Source organism: Microcaecilia unicolor, chromosome 7 (genome assembly GCF_901765095.1).
Source record: "Microcaecilia unicolor chromosome 7, aMicUni1.1, whole genome shotgun sequence".
NCBI lineage: Eukaryota > Metazoa > Chordata > Amphibia > Gymnophiona > Siphonopidae > Microcaecilia > Microcaecilia unicolor.
In genome coordinates, this window is record NC_044037.1 from 282,139,816 (window position 1) to 282,160,057 (window position 20,242).

At 47.5% G+C, this 20,242-nt stretch overlaps 1 protein-coding gene across 1 annotated transcript in view; it reads left to right on the forward strand.

Moving 5' to 3' along the window:
- The window catches only part of LOC115474650 (adenylate cyclase type 5-like), a 542,557-nt gene that overhangs the window by 312,656 nt on the left and 209,659 nt on the right, over positions 1 to 20,242 (forward strand). Inside the window, exon 7 of the mRNA XM_030210240.1 lies at positions 13,703 to 13,844. Coding sequence (XP_030066100.1) covers positions 13,703 to 13,844 — 142 coding nt within the window. The remainder of the gene's footprint in view (positions 1 to 13,702; positions 13,845 to 20,242) is intronic.

Here is a 20,242-nt window from a genome sequence, read left to right on the forward strand (position 1 = left end):
CCAAAGTAATGGTGGTCATCGCGGCCTTCCTACGAAAGGAAGGGGTACAAGTCCATCCTTATCTGGACGACTGGTTGATCCGAGCCCCCTCTTATGCAGAGTGCGGCAAAGCTGTGGACCGGGTAGTTGCTCTTTTGAGCTCCCAGGGATGGATCATCAACTGGGAGAAGAGCCAGCTGCGCCCGACTCAGTCCCTGGGAGTTCGATTCGACACCCAAGTGGGCAGAGTTTTCCTGCCAGACAATCGGATTGTCAAACTTCAGGCTCAGGTGGACCAGTTCCTAGTAGCCTCTCCCCTTCGGGCTTGGGACTATGTGCAGCTGTTGGGCTCTATGACGGCCACGATGGAAGTTGTGCCCTGGGCCAGGGCTCATATGAGACCACTTCAACACTCTTTGCTGCAGCGCTGGACTCCGATGTCGGAGGATTATGCTGTGCGCCTTCCCTTGGACCCAGCAGTGCGCAAGGCGCTGAGCTGGTGGATGCAGACAGACAAGTTGTCTGCGGGAATGCCTCTGGTGACCCCAGAGTGGATTGTCGTCACGACGGACGCCTCGTTGTCGGGCTGGGGAGCCCACTGCTTGGGAAGGACAGCGCAGGGGCTGTGGTCTCCTGCAGAGGCAAAGTGGTCTATCAACCTCCTGGAACTCAGAGCCATTCGGTTGGCGCTTTTGGAGTTCATCCCGGTACTGGTGTTGAAGCCTGTACGGGTCCTGTCGGACAATGCCACGGCTGTGGCCTATGTCAACCGCCAGGGAGGTACCAAGAGCGCCCCTCTAGCCAAGGAGGCTATGAATCTTTGCCAGTGGGCGGAAGCGAACCTGGAGCAGCTTTCAGCGGCCCACATTGCCGGAGTCATGAATGTCAAGGCGGACTTTCTCAGTCGCCATACCTTGGAGCCCGGAGAGTGGCAGCTATCTGCTCAGGCGTTCTTGGACATCACGAAGCGCTGGGGCCAGCCGAGCCTAGATCTGATGGCGTCATCGGCCAATTGCCAAGTGCCGCGCTTTTTCAGCAGAGGACGGGACCCTCGATCCCTGGGAGTAGATGCTCTTCTCCAACAGTGGCCGACACAAGAGCTTCTCTATGTGTTCCCGCCCTGGCCCATGTTGGGCAGGGTGCTAGACCGGGTGGCAAAGCATCCCGGCAGGGTAATCCTGGTGAGTCCGGATTGGCCCAGGCGTCCCTGGTATGCGGACTTGATCAGGCTCTCAGTCGACGATCCTCTGCGGCTGCCAGTGGAGCAGGGCCTGTTACATCAGGGTCCCGTGGTGATGGAGGATCCCTCCCCCTTTGGTCTTACGGCCTGGCTATTGAGCGGCAGCGTCTGAGGAAGAAGGGCTTCTCAGACAAGGTCATCGCCACTATGCTGAGAGCGAGGAAGCGCTCTACTTCTACTGCTTACGCCAGGGTTTGGCGTATCTTTGCAGCGTGGTGTGAAGCAGGCTCACTTTCTCCCTTCACTGCTCCAATTTCTTCAGTGTTGGCGTTCCTGCAAGAAGGTCTGGAGAAAGGCCTGTCGCTCAGTTCCCTTAAAGTCCAGGTAGTGGCTCTGGCTTGCTTCAGGGGCCGCCTGAAGGGTGCTTCCCTGGCTTCGCAGCCAGATGTGGTGCGCTTTCTCAAGGGAGTTAATCACCTGCGCCCTCCTCTGCACTCAGTGGTGCCTGCGTGGAATCTCAACCTGGTGCTAAGAGCATTGCAGAAGCCGCCTTTTGAACCCTTGTCGAGGGCATCTCTGAAAGACCTGACGTTGAAAGCAGTCTTTTTGGTGGCTATCACTTCAGCCAGAAGAGTTTCCGAGCTCCAGGCACTCTCATGTCGAGAGCCTTTTCTGCAGTTCACTGAGGCAGGAGTGACTATTCGCACAGTGCCTTCCTTCCTGCCCAAGATTGTTTCTCGCTTCCATGTGAATCAGCAGCTCTGTCTCCCTTCCTTTCGTAGGGAGGACTACCCAGAGGAGTACTCTGCTCTTAAATATCTGGATGTGAGACGAGTCATCATCAGATACTTGGAAGTGACCAATGAGTTCCGGAAATCGGATCATCTGTTTGTCCTGTTTGCAGGTCCTCGTAAGGGTCTGCAGGCTGCTAAGCCTACAGTGGCAAGATGGGTCAAGGAAGCCATTGCAGCGGCTTATGTGGCCGCGGGGAAGGTGCCGCCTATCCAGCTGAAGGCTCACTCCACGAGAGCTCAGGCGGCCTCGATGGCAGAGGCCGGATCCGTCTCCTTGGAAGAGATATGCAAGGCGGCAACTTGGGCTTCGGCTCATACATTCTCCAAGCATTACCGTTTGACTGTGGCTGCACGGGCGGAGGCCCGGTTTGGAGCTTCAGTGTTGAGGTCAGGGATTTCAATGTCCCGCCCTGGGTGAGTACTGCTTCGGTACATCCCACCAGTCTATGGATTGATCAGCTTGATGATATGGAAGGTAAAATTATGTATAATCATACCTGATAATTTTCTTTCCATTAATCATAGCTGATCAATCCATAGCCCCTCCCAGATATCTGTACTGTTTTTATTCTGGTTGCATTTCAGGTTCAAGTTTAGTCTTCAGTTACTTCAGAAAGACTTCGTGTTCAAGTTTTTTCACTTGGATTCTTCAAGAGTTAAGACGAGTTTGTGTTACAGTGAGCTGCTGCATTCCTCTCCCCTCCGTTTTACGGGGCTGGATTGAGACTTAAAATTCTGCCGGCACTCCCTCCCGCTTCGTGCGGCTGTAGGGCAGCTTTGTACCCCTCCCGCTTCGGCGGTGTTAGGGTCAGTCAGCTCCTCCCGCGGTTGCGGTTGCAGGATAAGCCAGATCCCCCCGCATCGGCGGGTGTGGTGTCCCTCCCCCGCTCCGCGGGGATGAGCTGGACGGATTCCCCTCCCCCACTTGTGTGGGGATGAGCTGGGTTAATTCCCCTCCCCCGTTTCGGCGGTGGTGAGCTGGGCAGAGTGTCCCTTCGTGGGTGTGATTCTCTAAGTGCTGAGTCCTGCGGATGGAGCTTTGATATCGACATACTGAGGAGTTTCCGGCAGCACATGACCACATATAGGGAGGCAAAGTTTGCTCTCTATCTCCACCTGCTGGTAGATGGACACAACCCACCAGTCTATGGATTGATCAGCTATGATTAATGGAAAGAAAATTATCAGGTATGATTATACATAATTTTACCTTGATGTCTCTGCTCTGGCAGTACAGGCGGCTGTTTGTGGTTCTTTGGTGGCGAGGGCCTGTTTTCGTTGGTTGGAGAAAGTTTTAGATTGTAATTCTGATGATCTTTCTGCAATAGATGCCGAAGTGGCAAAATTGGAGATGGGATCGGTATTTTTAGCGGATGCTCTTTATGATTTACTGCAAGCCTTTTCTAAGTCTATGGCATTATCTGTGTTGGCTCGTCGCTCTCTTTGGCTTCGTGGTTGGTTGGCGGATGCAGCTTCTTAGTCCAAGCTTAGTAAATTTCCTTTTAAAGGTTCTCTACTGTTTGGTGGTGAGTTAGATAAGCTGGTCTGCAGCCTTGGGGACACTAAGGGTCCCAGGCTTCCTGAAGATCGTCCCAGAGGGGCTGGATGTGTTGGTTTTTTGGACCTTGGTAGAGACAGGGATTTTCGACGTTTTAGACCCGGCAGGGCAGTTCCACTTCAACGTTCTAGGTTTTTCCAGAGGACCCATTCCTTTCGCGGCAGTCGAAGAGGTGGTCAAGAGATGGGAGCCTCCTTCTCAGCTTCTTCCCGTCCTCAGCAATGAAGGTTTGCGGGTCCAACCTCCTGTTCCGGTAGGTGCTCGGTTGGCCCAATTTCCGATCAGTGGGTTCCAGAGGTTATTTGAGACGGGTACGCCTTAGAGTTTGCTCATCCGTTGTCAGATGCGTTCTTGGAGTCTCCCTGCCGTTCTTGGCTCAAAGTGAGAGCTGTCAGGGACACTCTGTGCAGATTACTAGATCTTTGGACAATTTGTCCGGTTCCTTTGGCAGAGCTTCGCCAAGGTCGGTACTCCATTTATTTCCTGGTTCCCAAGAAGGAGGGTTCCTTCAGGCCGATTCTAGATCTCAGGGTGGTCAATCAGGTTCTCAGAGTGCCTTCTTTTCGCATGGAGACTTTGTGATTGGTCATTGTGGCGGTTCGTCCCGGGATGTTTCTGGTGGCTCTCGATCTCACGGAGGCTTATTTGCATATCCCGATTCGTCCTGCGCATCAGTGCTTTCTTCATTTTGCGGTGGTAGTGGCGGCTGCCCTCAGAACGGAAGGCATTTTGGTCCATCCTTATTTAGACGATTGGTTGATCTGAGCAAAATCATACCAGGAGAGCATTCAGGCTATGGCTCGCATAATAGACTTCTTGCAGTCCCTAGGTTGGGTGGTGAATGTGCAGAAGAGTCGTCTGCAGCCTGCTCAGTTGTTGGATTACCTGGGAGTATGTTTCGACACGCAACAGGGCCGAGGTTTTCTTCCACCGGCTCGAATTATCAAGCTACAGCTTCACATTTGCCAGTTGTTGCAGACCTCGAGGCCACCGGCCAGGGATTATCTTCAAGTCCTGGGTTCCATGGCGGCAACGATCAAGGCAGTGCCCTGGGCCAGGGCTCACATGAGACATTTGCAGAGCTCTCTCCTGTCAAGGTGGTAATCGTAGAAAGACTTGCTGCATCACAGATTGCCTCTTCCCGCTCATGTGAGGAGCAGCCTTCATTGGTGGCTTCGGGACACTAATCTGACCAAAGGAATGCCTTTGGAACAGCCCAGATGGATAGTGGTCACCACAGACGCCAGTCTCAAGGGCTGGGGAGCTCACTGTCAGGGGCAGTACGCTCAAGGCCTCTGGGTTCCTCAAGAGAGCTCTTACCCGATCAACCTGTTAGAGACCAGAGCAATTCAGCTAGCTCTCCAGGCTTTTCTCCATCTATTGAAGGGAGAGTCAGTCCGCATTATGTCAATCGGCAAGGGGGGATGAGGAGTCAGCTGTTGGAGCAGGAGGCATCACTTCTGTTACAATGGGTGGAAGTGCATCTGGTCGCCCTCTCTATGTCGCATGTGGCAGGAGTTCAGAATGTCCAAGCGGATTTTCTCAGTCAAAACATGCTAGATCCCGGGGAGTAGGATCTGGGCGACGTATCGTTTTGGTTGGTGGTGATGTGTTGGGGGCTTTCCATGATGGATTTCTTTGCCTCATCTCTCAATGCGAAAGTTCCGTTGTTCTTCAGTTGTCGCAAAGATCACAAAGCACAAGGGGTAGATGTTCTTCTTCAGCCCTGGCTGGCCGGTCTTTTTTACGCTTTTCCTCCTTGGCCTCTAATAGGACGTCTACTTCAGAAAATCGAGTCGTTCAGAGGACTCATGATTTTGGTGGCACCGGATTGGCCTCGCAGGCCATGGTACGCCGATCTCCGACGTCTGCTGGTAGGGGATCCTCTCAGGCTTCCGAATCTGAGAGGTCTTCTGGTGCAGGGTCCAGTAGATCTTCCCGATCCGGGTCGATTCTGTCTTATGGCCTGGCCCTTGAGCGGGCCAAGTTGACGAAGAAGGGATTCTCTGCTAACGTAGTCACTACTATGCTTCGTTCTCGTCGGCGCTCTACTTCCTTGAATTATGTTCAGACTTGGAGAATCTTTGAGGCATGGTGTGAGGAGCTTGGTTGTTCTCCGTTATGTACCTCAGTCCCGCAAATTTTGGATTTTCTTCAGCGCAGTTTTGACAAGGGCCTGGCTTTGGCTTCCCTTAAGGTGCAGATTGCGGCACTTTTCTGTTTTCAAGGTCGTGTCCAGGTAAGTCTCTAGCTACACATCCGGATGTTCTCAGGCTTTTGCGAGGGGCAAACCTCATTTGTCCACCAATTCGCTATTCGTTTTCCTCGCTGGGACCTTAATTTTGTGCTTTCGGTCCTTACCAAACCTCCCTTTGAGCCTTTGTCTTCCTGTTCTTTGAAGGATTTGACTCTGAAGGCAGTGTTCTTAGTGGCTATCGCCTCAGCTAGGCGAGTGTTGGAGTTGCAAGCTCTTTCGTGTAGGTCGCCGTTTTTGGAGTTCAGCTTGGATCGAGTAGTTTTGTGACCGGTTCCTTCTTTTCTTCCTAAGATCTTGATTCCTTTTCATTTGTCCCAACCGGTGGTGTTGCCAGTATTAGGTTCTTTCTCCAGATCTGAGGAGGAGCGTCGCTTGAAGTATTTGGATGTCAAACAAGTTTTGAAGCATTATGTCAAATCTACGGAGGAGTTTTGTCAGTCTGATCGTCTGTTTATTCTGACTGGCGGGACTCACAAGGGACTCATGGTTTCCAAGCCCACTATTTCACGATGGCTTAAGGAAATGATAGCCTCAGCTTACCTTCTCTCCGTGAAATCAGTTCTGGAAGGGGTTAAAGATCACTCTACCAGACGTCAGGCCACATCTTGGGCGGAGCGCGGTCTAGTGCCTCCTGAGGACATTTGTTGGGCGACGACTTGGTCTTCTCTGCATTCCTTCTCTAAGCATTATCGGTTGGATGTTCTCGGTCGTCAACAGCTCGTGTTCGGGACATCAATCTTATCGGCGGGGCTGCTAGGTTCCCACCCTTGATTTGCTGCTTTGTTACTTCCCATCAGTCAGATTCTGGGCCTGTCCGGAGGGACGCTAAGGAAGGAGAAATTAGACCTTACCTGCTAATTTGCTTTCCTTTAGTCCCTCCGGACTGGCCCAGATCCCTCCCTTTATATGTTCTGAGTCTTCAGTAACTAGCTATTCCTTTTTTCTTGGGTTGCTTCTTTGCGGTTCCATTGTTTAAAAAAAAATATATATGTCCTTGTTCTTTGTTGGGCATGATATGTTAAGGCATATGGTATTGTTCTCTAATATTTCGGTGGCACACACCCTCTGTTGGCAATGTGCCGGTGGCTGCTCAGGCTTTCGGATGCACAGATCATTTCCTTCCTAATTTGCTTCCTTCTGCTTTGGTACTTTATTACTGGATCTCTCTCTAGCTGGCAAGGGCTCTTATTGGCTCTCTAGAGAGTCACAGTTTTTTTTCTCAGTCTCCACCTGCTGGAAGGCGTGCACAACCCATCAGTCACATTCTAGGCTGATCCAGAGGGACTAAAGGAAACAAATTAGCAGGTAAGGTCTAATTTTTCCTTATCCAGTCAGTCACTTTAACGCCCATAACAAGGGCACTCAGTTTATTTATTAACATAGTAACATAGTAGATGACGGCAGAAAAAGACCTGCACGGTCCATCCAGTCTGCCCAACAAGATAAACTCATATGTGCTACTTTTTGTGTATACCTTATCTTGATTTGTATCTGCCATTTTCAGGGCACAGACCGTAGAAGTCTGCCCAGCACTAGCCCTGCCTCCCAACCACCAGCTCTGCCACCCAATCTCGGTTAAGCTTTTGAGGATCCATTCCTTCTGAACAGGATTCCTTTATGTTTATCCCACGCATGTTTGAATTCCGTTACCGTTTTCATCTCCACCACCTCCCGCGGGAATTTGTGAATTACCAAAAACAGATTCTAGAATATTTTATCATCATTTTGCTTTAGTCAACACTTATCCAGGATTTTTTTTTTGTTTGTTTGTTATTAATCAACTGTGGAACGAAGAACTCTAGGGCTGATGCAGAAAGCTAAGGTGTATGCAACTATTAATGGACAATGCAGAAAAGGGTGCTGCACAGAAGTCGTTGTGTAGTACACAATAATGGCTGCACAGTATATTAAAATGGATAGTAGACCCTTAGGTATTCCGCTGCAATGTCGTCTATGTAGAACTGTGTCAAAGACTTTGCTAAAATCTAAGGGGCCTTTTAATAAGGTGCGCTGAAAAATGGCCTGCGCTGTTGTAGCGTGTGTATTGGATGCGCGCAGGCCCATTTTTCAGCCGCCTGCAAAAAGGCCCTTTTTTGGGGCCGAAAATGGATATTTGAGAAAATAAAAATTGGCGCGCATCCATTTGGGGCCGGAGACATTACCACCATCCATTGACATAGCAGTAAGGTCTCAAGCGTTAACCGAGTGGTAATTGTCACCGCGCATACTGCCAATTATCGCCCGGTTAGCGCCTCGCGGTAGAAAATAAAAAATATTTTCAGACGCGCGTAAAAAATGGAATTACCGCCTGTGTCTCATGGTAGCCGGGCGGTAGTTCCAAATGGATGCGCGTTGGACACATGTAGGTGCCTACGCGCCTTAGTAAAAGGGCCCTAAATATACCACATCTAGCGTTCTCCCTTGATCCAACTCTCTGGTCACCCAGTCAAAGAAATTAATCAGATTTGTCTGACAAGACCTGCCTCTGATGAAACCATGCTTCCTCAGGTCCTGCAATCCATTGGATTCCAGAAACCTCAATACTCTGTTTTAAAAGCATTTCCATTAATTTACTTGCCAACATCATGCATCTTTTAACAAAATTTAAAAAAAAAAAACTGCACAAGCATTCTTTTCCAGTTTAAGGAGAAAATGCAGATGAGAAGCCTGTTTTTTTTTTTTTTTAGATTTGTTTTTACAAGATAAATTAAAAATAAATCCCAGTGGTGGTGAGTAGGCAGTGTGCACACAGATACACTGCTGCATTTCTAGTTGCCCAGCAACAAAGGATACACTATCAGCCACATGACATTTAATAGACAGGCAGAGTAAATGGACAGCATGAAGCAGCCAGGTGAAAATGGAGATGTCTGCAGTTGGAAATTCCAGAAAGTTTAGAATCCTCCATTCTGTCCCTTCACTTGGATTATATCACTGTGTGCTACAGTAGAGAAGACTTGGGTTCAAGCCTGTTGTCTTCCTGGTCCACCTGGGTTCATCCTCCCCGTCTCATCTGCCCGCAACCTCGGAGTCATCTTTGACTCCTCTCTCTCCTTCTCTGCGCATATCCAGCAGATAGCCAAGACCTGTCACTTCTTCCTCTTTAACATCAGCAAAATTCACCCTTTCCTCTCTGAACACACCACCCGAACTCTCGTCCACGCTCTCATTACCTCTTACCTGGACTACTGCAACTTACTCCTCACCGGCCTCCCACTTAGCCGTCTATCCCCCCTTCAATCTGTTCAGAACTCTGCTGCACGTCTCATATTCCGCCAGAACCGATATACTCATATCACCCCTCTCCTCAGGTCACTTCACTGGCTTCCGATCAGATACCGCATTCAATTCAAGCTTCTCCTTCTTACCTACAAATGCACTCAGTCTGCTGCCCCTCACTATCTTTCTACCCTCATCTCCCCTTACGTTCCCGCCCGTAACCTCCGTTCACAGGATAAATCCCTCCTTTCAGTACCCTTCTCCACCACCACCAACTCCAGGCTCCGCTCATTCTGCCTCGCCTCACCCTATGCTTGGAACAACCTTCCTGAGCCCTTACGCCAAGCCCCCTCCCTGCCTGTCTTCAAGTCTTTGCTTAAAGCCCACCTCTTCAATGCTGCGTTCGGCACCTAACCCTTACCGTTCAGTGAATCCAGACTGCCCCAATTTGACCGCCCCTATCGGACCGACCGTTCACTTGTCTATTAGATTGTAAGCTCTTTGAGCAGGGACTGTCTCTCTTTTGTTAAATTGTACAGCGCTGCGTAACCCTAGTAGCGCTCTAGAAATGTTAAGTAGTAGTAGTAGTATTTGCATTGTGGAGACAGTGCACTCGATCCTGAAGAAGGAGGGAAGGCAGCTGTCACTGCTGTGTGTGACCATAAAGAGCAGCACTGAGCGACCTTCTCAATGTCTCTGTCCCTGGAGGGACAAGAGGTTGAAGACAAAAATGTAGGGCCCTCTCTTCGCTTTGAGTATTTTCTTCCCCCTTCAAATAATCTCCCGTACCACTCCTGAGGTAGAACTCGTTCTTTGTGGTAGGGATGTGCATTCCTAAAGTCAGTTCGGTGGTGTGATTTGTATTCTAGTTCAACTGGGGAAGAGTGTGGTGAGGGAAGCAAGATGTTGGGGGAGATGGTCTGGGGAAGGGGAAAGAGAGAATGGGGTGGGGATGAGAGAGAGTGCTGGGGAGCAGACTTTATTTTAGTTAAGCATCACTTATTCCACAGGATTGAGTACACTAAATCAATTTAATGTGCATTAACCTACAAGTTATGGTGCATTAAGTTGATTAGCAAATGTTAAAAAGTTTTAGTGTATACTACAAACTTTTACTACTAGATATTCTCATATATAAGACTAGAAATGATGACTTCAAAATGCCTTTAAAGAAACAGGGTCATCTTCTCTATGGGTTATTTATCATAGCGGCTCATAAAATTAATTGCCCCCACACCCTCATCAGCTGCATCATCCAGCATCTCTCCCTTCACGTCCTGCCCTCTGTCAGCCTGTGGTTTGGTATCTCAGTCCCCCCCCCCCTCCCCTCGTGTACCTTCAAACCTGTCTTCTATAGAGCAGCAGCAACATAGTGATATACCTAAGCTGCCTGCTGCTGCTCTGGACCACTTCCTGTGTGACCTGTTTTGCCCATTCAGAAACAGGAAATTGAGTCAGTCAGGGTAGAACAGGTGAGAGGGAGGGTTCCCAGAGCAGGCTGTAGGCAGCCTATGTGTATTGCTGTTCTGCCACTGCTCTACAGAAGGCTAGTTTGAAGGTACACAGCATGGGTGTGTGGGGGGGGGGGGGGGGGGGAATAGAGATGCCAAATCACAGGCTGGTGGAGGAAGAGGAGGGAGGAATGCCAGACAGTGCACTGGGGGAGTGGGGGTGGGAGAGAGAGATTGATGCTGGATAAAGGGAGGGAAGGATGGTGGGGAAGCACTGTTGGACCCAGAACTAGAGGGTAGGGAGACAGAGGGAGCAATGTTGGAGCAGGAGGTAGAGGGGAGAGAGGGAGAGGATGCAATGTTGAACTCAGAGGAGGAGGGAAGGGAGAGAAATGGAGCAACGTTGAACCCGTTTTCAACCTTGACTTATACATAGGTCACAGCAGAGTGTGGATGCACAAAACTCAAAGTACTGGATTTCAGATGAATTGATTTTAGTAAAATGGGAGAGTAGCTGAAGAAGGAGTTGACGGCATGGGAAGGCGTAAGTGAAGTTGAAAATCAGTGGTCCAAGTTGAAGGCTGCTATAAATATTGCAACTGATCGTTTTGTGAGGAAAGTAAACAAAAACAAGAGAAAAAGAAAGCCTATTTGGTTCTCCAAACAAGTAGCTGAAAAAATAACAGCAAAGGAGGCTTCGAACAAGAAATACAGAAGAACGCAACGAAAAGATCACGGAAAATATTATCAGATTAAACTCAAAGAAGCAAAGAGGGAAATACGGCTAGTGAAAGTGCAGGTGGAATAAAAAATGGCTAAAGACGTAAAGAGAGGTGACAAAACCTTTTTCAGATATATTAGAAAAAGGAGAAAAGATAGGAATGGAATTGCAAGACTGAAAGATAATGAGAATGGCTATGTGGAGAGTGATGAGGGTAAAGCAAACGTACTAAACAATTACTTCTTTTCAGTGTTCACAGAAGAAAATCCTGGAGAAGGACTGTGGTCGGCCACCGAAGGAATATCTGGGAACAGAGTGGATATTACGCCGTTTACGGAAGAAAGCATTTATAAACAGCTTGAGAACCTGAAGGTGGACAAAGCTATGGGGCCGGATGGGATACATCCCAGGATACTGAGAGAGCTCAGGGAGATCCTGGTGGGCCTCTTAAAGATTTATTTAATAGGTCTTTAGAGACGGGAGAGGTTCCGTGGGATTGGAGGCAAGCGAATGTGGTCCCCCTTCACAAAAGCGGACACAGGGAAGAAGTGAGAAACTACAGGCCAGTAAGTCTCACATCGGTGGTAGGAAAGTTAATGAAGTTGCTGCTGAAAGACAGGATAGTTAACTTTTTAGAAGCCAACGGGTTACAGGATCTGAGGCAACATGGCTTTATCAAAGGAAAATCCTGCCAAATGATTCTTATTGACTTCTTTACTGTGCGCAAGATGTAATCTACTTGGATTTCAGCAAAGCCTTTGATACAGTCCCTCACAGAAGACTCGTGAATAAGTTGAAAGGGCTGAACTTAGGACCCAAAATGGTGAACTGGATAGGAAACTGGTTGACTGACAGGCAGCAGAGGGTGGTAGTAAACGAAATCTACTCGGAGGAAATGAAGGTGAGCAGTGGAGTGCCTCAGGAGTCGGTGCTGGGGTTGATTCTGTTTAATATATTTGTGAGAGACCATTGCTGAATGGTTAGAAGGAAAGGTTTGCCTTTTTGCGGATGACACCATAAGAAGAGATCTCCAAAAGTTGGAAGAATGGTTGAGGGTCTGGCAGTTAAAATTTAATACTACTAAATCTCTGAGGTACAAAGTAGAATCCGTCTTCTAAATGGTATTAAAATATTACTAAAGCAAGAAACCACTAATATTCTATCTCAAAATACAAAACATACTTTAAATTTTCATATATATATAAATAAAGTGCTCAGACCAAGTGTATTCTGTGCTATAGGATCCATCTCCTCTATAATACACTTCTCCGACCATCATCACATTGAGTCCTGCCCTGCCTGCTTTATCACTAGAGTCAATTGTAAATCAGACACAAATTTCAAATTATCAAATGGTGAAATAGTCAAATAAATTCTCGACTTATCTGCAGAGCAGGTACTTCCAACTGTCGTCACTCAGTGTTCAAGAGAGAAGGATCCAAAATCAAACCCTTGTGCTTGTAATCCTAGCGTATCTCCTTATTCAACTTGTAACTCCTCTTCATTCTTGAATAAGGAGATACACTGGGATAGCAACCAGCAGAAGAAAGGAGGTGTTGATGCCCTTGTACAAGGAGAGCTACAAAAATGGTATGAGATTTGCATTGCAGACTATACAAGGAGAGACTTGCTGATCTGAACATGTATATCTTGGAAGAAAGGAGAAAAGGGGTGACATGATACAGACGTTCAAATATTTGAAAGGTATTAATCCACAAACAAACCTCTTCCAGAGACAGAAGGCAGTAAAACTAGAGGACATGAATTGAGGTTTAAGGGGGGGGCTGACTCGGGAATAATGTCAAGAAGTATTTTTTCATGGAGAGGGTGGTAGATGCTTGGAATGCCCTCCCGCGGGAGGTGGTGGAGATGAAAACGGTAACAGAATTCAAAAATGCGTGGGATAAGCACAAAGGAGTCCTGTTTAGAAGGAATGGATCCACGGAATCTTAACGAAGATTGGGCGGCAACACTGGTAACTGAGAAGCAAAGCCAGTGCTGGGCAGACTTCTCCGGTCTATGCCCTGATCGTGACTGAATAGATATGGATGGGCTGGAGTGTAGCTGTTTAAGGGGCTTCAACGTTAACTTCAGAAATTTTAGTACAAGAACAGTGCTGGGCAGACTTCTATGGCAAGGTCAGATCAAGACAGATATACATATGAAGTATCACATACCATGTGTAACGAGTTTTTCATGTTGGGCAGACTGGATGGACGACACAGGCCTATATCTGCCGTCATAGGCTATGTACCATGTACAGCATTTTTGACCATTTTTAGTTCCACAAGTGCCCTTGACTTATACATGAGATCGACTTATGTTTATGGTAAAACAAATATGTGAAGTGAAACAAAAAAAAAGTCTGAAAACTATGAAAAAAACCCAAATGAACTGAAAGTTTTTGGTATGTCATTAGTACCACTTTTGTTATTTATCTTTCTGGAAGCTCGTTACGTTGTGGGAATACTATTGCACTCGGAAGAAGGTTAAGCATGTGAACACCAGCACTTGCAAATCATTTTTCTTTTTCTTCCATTAAGGCGAATCCACATTACGAAAGCAACACTGAGCTATTTGAATGGTGACTATGAAGTAGAACCAGGCTTTGGAGGAGAGCGTAATGCGTACCTTAAGGATCACAGTATTGAAACCTTCTTGATCGTGTGCTGCAGTCAGAAGCGGGTAAGAGGTTCAGCTTCATCAGTGGTTTACATAGAACGCTGAGATGGGAATTGAAATGCCCAGGTTGGGATGCTCACAACTCTCCAAGTATTTTACAAAAGGCTCTGCCAAACATGGAGCCTGTTGTGAAATACTCTGGGGATAGATAGATAGATAGATAGATAGATATTGAGCATCAATTTTTAAAAACTGCACGTGGAGAACTAGAATATCCTGCTTACCCCAGATTGCCACATTTACAGCTTCTTAAAAAAATGGATGCACCCTAAAGCAACAATACTCTCCCATCTCCACACCACCCCAAATCAGGCTCCCCCTGAATAACACCCCTCCACCCAACCTACATTGTTAACACAGAATAAGGGAGGAAAAAGCCTGAGCGAGCTCAGACTGCATTAGTCAAATATGGCTTGAGTTCTGTCATCAGCATAAAAAAAATCTCTTTATTCATATTCAAGTTGCATTCTATATATCAATGCATTTTTATCCTATTGTTTTATTTAAACTAAAATTGTTTACCTATCTCAAAATGCTTTTGGTAGCTTAATACATTTTTCTAAGGTTTGTCACTTAAACATCTCCAAGCCTCCCTAATGAAGTCTCCTCACCCCCAACCCTCCCTCAGGTCCTGGCAGGGTCTCCCTGGTGTTTAGTGGGAGGCAGGAGTGATCCTCAGTTGCTTAGGCCTCATCTGGTGTCAAGTCTTTGCTTAAAGCCCACCTCTTCAATGCTGCGTTCGGCACCTAACCCTTACCGTTCAGTGAATCCAGACTGCCCCAATTTGACTGCCCCTATCGGACCGACCGTTCACTTGTCTATTAGATTGTAAGCTCTTTGAGCAGGGACTGTCTCTCTTTGTTAAATTGTACAGCGCTGCGTAACCCTAGTAGCGCTCTAGAAATGTTAAGTAGTAGTAGTAGTAGTAGTAGTAGGTTCAAAATGGAACCGGACATCCCCTAGTGGTAGTCTTGAATTACTACTGCTAGGGATCAAGCTGCTAAATAAGAAGTGGACCGCTAGGGGTCAACTAGTTCAATTTTGAACCCAGCATCAGAAGGGGCAGGGGTGACTGGGGGTTGCTTCCGCCCCCACTGCACACCAGCAAGAACCCTGGTTGGAGGGGAGCTGCCTGTGTCAGAGGGGTGCAGGGGTTGGTGGGAGTCCAGGGATTGGCAAGGGCTCATGCCTTTGCCTGTGTGTGGCTTAGGGAGGGGTTCAGGGAAACTTAAATGAATATCGGAGGGTTTCTGGAATGCTTATATGAATGTCATCAGGGGTGTGTGGAGATAGGGGTTCTGTTGGTCTGTGCACCTGGCCCTCAAGGAAGGTGTAAAGGCTTACGTGGAGATGTTAAGGTCTCCGCATGTGTAAAGGTTGACGTGAAGATTTTAAGGTTTCCACATGTGTAAAGGCTGATATGGAGATATTAAGGTCTCCATGTGTGTAAAGGTTGGTGTGGAGATTTTAAGTTTTTCACATGTATTCCACTTGTAAAATGGAAAATAGATGTGTAGATGTTCAGCTCACTAACCACTTCCACACCACACCCCCTTATCTGTAGGTGGTGTGAGCTTCACATGTAAATAGCAGCATTCTAAAGTTGCTATTTGCATTGTTGTAGTTGATCTAGACAAGTAAAAGCTATTATTTATTCATGGAGATTCTTCTGGTCATGTGTAACTACAAGCTGTATTACTGCTACAACACCTGCAACTGATAAGTCAGCACCTTACTTTGTTTAATAGGATTGAAGAGTTTGACCCAAGGCTCTGTTGGTTCTTTGCTGTGTAAAAGGCCTTTTCACAGACCGAGAACCTGGTCACTCACCCACACTATTATACTGCCTAAACAGAGGCCTAAATTCTTCCTTTGGCAAATACCCCATGGAAAATACCCACACATACTTCCTTCTTGTATGTACACAAATGCTACCTCCCCCCCCCCCCCCCCCGCCAATGACTCCACTCAGGTTGGTAAAATTCTTCACATACAGGATGTATCTGTGTAAGATTTTGTACGTATTGGATTGGCAATTTTGTAAAAGGCCCTTTCTCTGCATAAAACAGTTCTACCTGTGGAAATGCCCCTTAAATTGACTTCCTAACTGAACAAGACTAACATTGGAAATATTTACTATTCAGGATGTATTTTCAAAAACTTTAACCTGTTATCCTAAGATATTTATATATGGGATATTCTGATTTTAATATCATATCACCATACTCAGGTTAGTTTTTTTAGGCATGACTCACATTTCAGGCCATAGAAACATTTTCAGTAGAAAAATATTCTTCATTCTTAGTGTGTAAAAATGAAATGCCCTGCATTTAAAACACCTGTCTCCAAAGCCCTGTGTTTTGTCAGGAATGTGGCTTTTCTTTGTGTTTGTTCAGAATATCTTTTTTTTAAAGACCATGACAAATGTTTCCTTTGGTGAATTCCTCCTGAATGTCAGCTATTACAGCAGTTACTGTTTGGATTTTTCTTTGTTGCGTGTGTGTATTTGTTTTTATTAGTAAAAATTTATTTTTGGTGGCGTTTGGGGGGGAGGGATTTTCCCCTTGTTCAGTGCCATTGCTGTGCTCTGCCATATGGAAGACCCATGTTTCATTCCCGGGCCTGGCCTTTGCTTAGGAAGCCTGCTGGCTATGTAGAAGCTGCGGAGGTGGCACTCAGAGCCCGTGGGGTGGGAGGAAGTCTGAGCCATTGCTCAATGGTGACATCTGCTGGTCATAGTAAAGTAAGAGATAACCATAGAGGAAGACCTATTGACCTGTCCAGTTTGCCCAGCTATACTACACTGCAAGGATATATCCCAGCGGTCAACTGTAAAGACGCCTTCTTTGAAGCCAGACTTTAGTGTGTACACTTACCAGTTTCCAGAGGAAACGAAAGTCTCAGGCTTCTTGGCCTAATACTCTTATTGCAATGGCTGGGCTTGGTGGAATTTTCTAGAATAGGAGTGGGGGAAGAAATCCCAGGTGATTGTAGATGAAGGCTTATGGTGCCTTTCTCCAGTAGAGGCCAGTTCCAATTAAGTGGGAGCCCGAAGAAGCAGGGGAAATCTTTTGGGTCATAAAAAGTAACCAGCTATGTGAATAAATAGAACCCCTTGTGAATGAAGTTATCCAGAATCAGGGTTGCCAACTAGATCTAGATTCGCCCGACAGGGTTGATTCAGTCCTGGGCTTACCCCAATGCATGCAGGGACTTTGTAGTAGTGGCGTACCAAGGGGGGGCGGTGGGGGCGGTCCGCCCCGGGTGCACGCCGCTGGGGGGGTGCCGCGCGCCTGTCGGCTCTTCATTTTCATGCTCCCTTTGCCCCGGAACAGGTTACTTCCTGTTCCGGGGCAGAGGGAGCATGAAAACGAAGAGCCGGCAGGCGTGCGGCAACCCCCCCCCCCCCCCCCAGCGGCGTGCACCCGGGGGGGCATTTTGCTGGGCGGGGGGGAGTCACGCTGTTCCGGGGGGGTGCTGCACATGGGGGGACGGGGCGCATCGGCGATCCGCCCCGGGTGTCAGCCCCCCTAGGAACGCCACTGCTTTGTAGCCTTGTTTTTCATGGGGAATCCAATGGGGAAATCAGAACCACAAGTCCCTTGCATGCAATAGGGTAAGGCCAGGACTGGATCAACCCTGTTAAGTGAGTCTGTATCTAGTTGGCAACCCCATCCAGAATACATACCTAGCTCAACTTTGAGACAGAACTTTCTTAAAAAGATAGGCTTTTGGTAACTTCCTGAAAACAAAATAATTTGGGATTTTTCTCAGATGTAATGGAATTGAGTTCCAGATAGCTGGCACTTGATATAGAAGGCTGGCAGAAAAACTGGTCTTATATTTCAACTTCCTGGGAGCGGGATAATGAAGTTGTAAATTGTCTCACAGACCTCTGCTTTTGGCAGTAGTCTGGACCCAGTTTGGCAGATAAGCTGTTGCTAACCCATGAAGAATCTTATAAACCGTTTTGCAGACCTTAAACTGAACATGTGCCTATGGACAATTTACTTTCCATGCCATCACCTGTGACTTGTCCACACCTGCCTTTTGCGTGCCTCCATATTTCCTGGAAATTTCTAGCATTTAGCAGTCTGCAATTATCTCACTAGCAAACTAGAGGGTATCTTAGGCTTTGCGTGATTTAAACCTGCTTTGAAGCCAGTGGAGGCAGTGAAATTTTGAGGGGATTCCGGTGGCCTCAGCCCTGACCCCCATGATTCTTTCACATTACTGCCCCTTCTGATGGCATCCTCTCACTCTTCATTGGCTTGATGTGGCAACCTGAACAGCTGGGTCAAATAATCCAGTCCCCAGCATTGCTTGTCCTATCAGTGACTCCAACTCCCGGCATGGCTTGTTCCATCAGTGGTAGTGACTCCAGTTCCCAGCGTGGCTTGTACCATGAGTCGTAGTGACTCCAGTTCCCAGTGTAGCTTGTACCATGAGTCATAGTGACTCCAGTTCCCAGCGTAGCTTGTTCCATCAGTCGAAGTGACTCTTTCTCCCAACATGGCTTGTTCCATCAAAGGTGCACTAATGGACTTAGTGCATGCTAATGATTTGTGTGTGCTAAATGATAAGAAGCCTATTATATTCCTATGGGCGTTTTATCATTTAGCACATGTGAAACCTGTTAGCACACCTTAGTAAAAAGACCACTAAGTCTTACATTGCTTACAAAATACTGACAACTCAGCCAGAACTTTTAGGTCCAACGTAGAGGCCACTTACAGGAAAAAGTTCTTCGCTGTCTGATTACAAGGGAAATCCCATCTGGAATTTCTAGCAGAGCTTGGAAGGATGATCACAGGAACAAAACGTTTAATGCTAAATGAAATACAAGCAGGAGCATTATGGTGAATGATTTTGTACAACAGAAACAGAAGCTTAAAATCAATAAAACGTACCTGTTACTTAGTTTACCTCTTAATATCTTCTTCCCCTACTTGATCCAGTGTAAAGGTTTAAGTACTGGGGTAATGTGATCAATGGACTTAGTTCCGGTAATAATGAGAGCTGTTATATTTTGTACAAGTCGAAGTCTTCAAAGCTGATATTTTAGGAGACTACTACTACTTAACATTTCTAGAGCGCTACTAGGGTTACGCAGCGCTGTACAATTTAACAAAGAGAGACAGTCCCTGCTCAAAGAGCTTACAATCTAATAGACAAGTGAACGGTCGGTCCGATAGGGGCAGTCAAATTGGGGCAGTTTGGATTCACTGAACGGTAAGGGTTAGGTGCCGAACGCAGCATTGAAGAGGTGGGCTTTAAGCAAAGACTTGAAGACGGGCAGGGAGGGGGCTTGGCGTAAGGGTTCAGGAAGGTTGTTCCAAGCATAGGGTGAGGCGAGGCAGAATGAGCGGAGCCTGGAGTTGGCGGTGGTGGAGAAGGGTACTGAGAGGAGGGATTTATCCTGTGAACGGAGGTTACGGGCGGGAACGTAAGGGGAGATGAGGGTAGAGAGGTAGTGAGGGGCAGCAGACTGAGTGCATTTGTAGGTAAGAAGGAGAAGCTTGAATTGAATGCGGTATCTGATCGGAAGCCAGTGAAGTGACCTGAGGAGAGGGGTGATATGAGTATATCGGTTCTGGCGGAATATGAGACGTGCAGCAGAGTTCTGAACAGACTGAAGGGGGGATAGATGGCTAAGTGGGAGGCCGGTGAGGAGTAAGTTGCAGTAGTCCAGGCGAGAGGTAATGAGAGCGTGGACAAGAGTTCGGGTGGTGTGTTCAGAGAGGAAAGGGCGAATTTTGCTGATGTTAAAGAGGAAGAAGCGACAGGTCTTGGCTATCTGCTGGATATGCGCAGAGAAGGAGAGAGAGGAGTCAAAGATGACTCCTAGGTTGCGGGCAGATGAGACGGGGAGGATGAGGGTGTTATCAACTGAGATAGAAAGTGGAGGAAGAGGAGAAGTGGGTTTTGGTGGAAAGACGATAAGCTCGGTCTTGGACATGTTCAGTTTCAGGTGGCGGTTGGACATCCAGGCAGCAATGTCGGATAAGCAGGCCGATACCTTTGCTTGGGTCTCCGCGGTGATGTCTGGTGTGGAGAGATACAGTTGGGTGTCATCAGCATAGAGATGATACTGGAAACCATGAGATGAGATCAGGGAGCCCAGGGAAGAGGTGTAGATTGAGAAGAGAAGGGGTCCAAGGACCGATCCCTGGGGAACACCAACAGATAAGGGGATGGGGGTGGAGGAAGATCCATGAGAGTGAACTTTGAAGGTGCGGTGGGAGAGATAGGAGGAGAACCAGGAGAGGACAGAGCCCTGGAACCCAAATGAGGACAGTGTGGCAAGAAGTAAGTCATGATTGACAGTGTCAAAAGCGGCGGATAGATCCAGGAGGATGAGGATGGAGTAGTGGCCTCTGGATTTGGCAAGGAACAGGTCA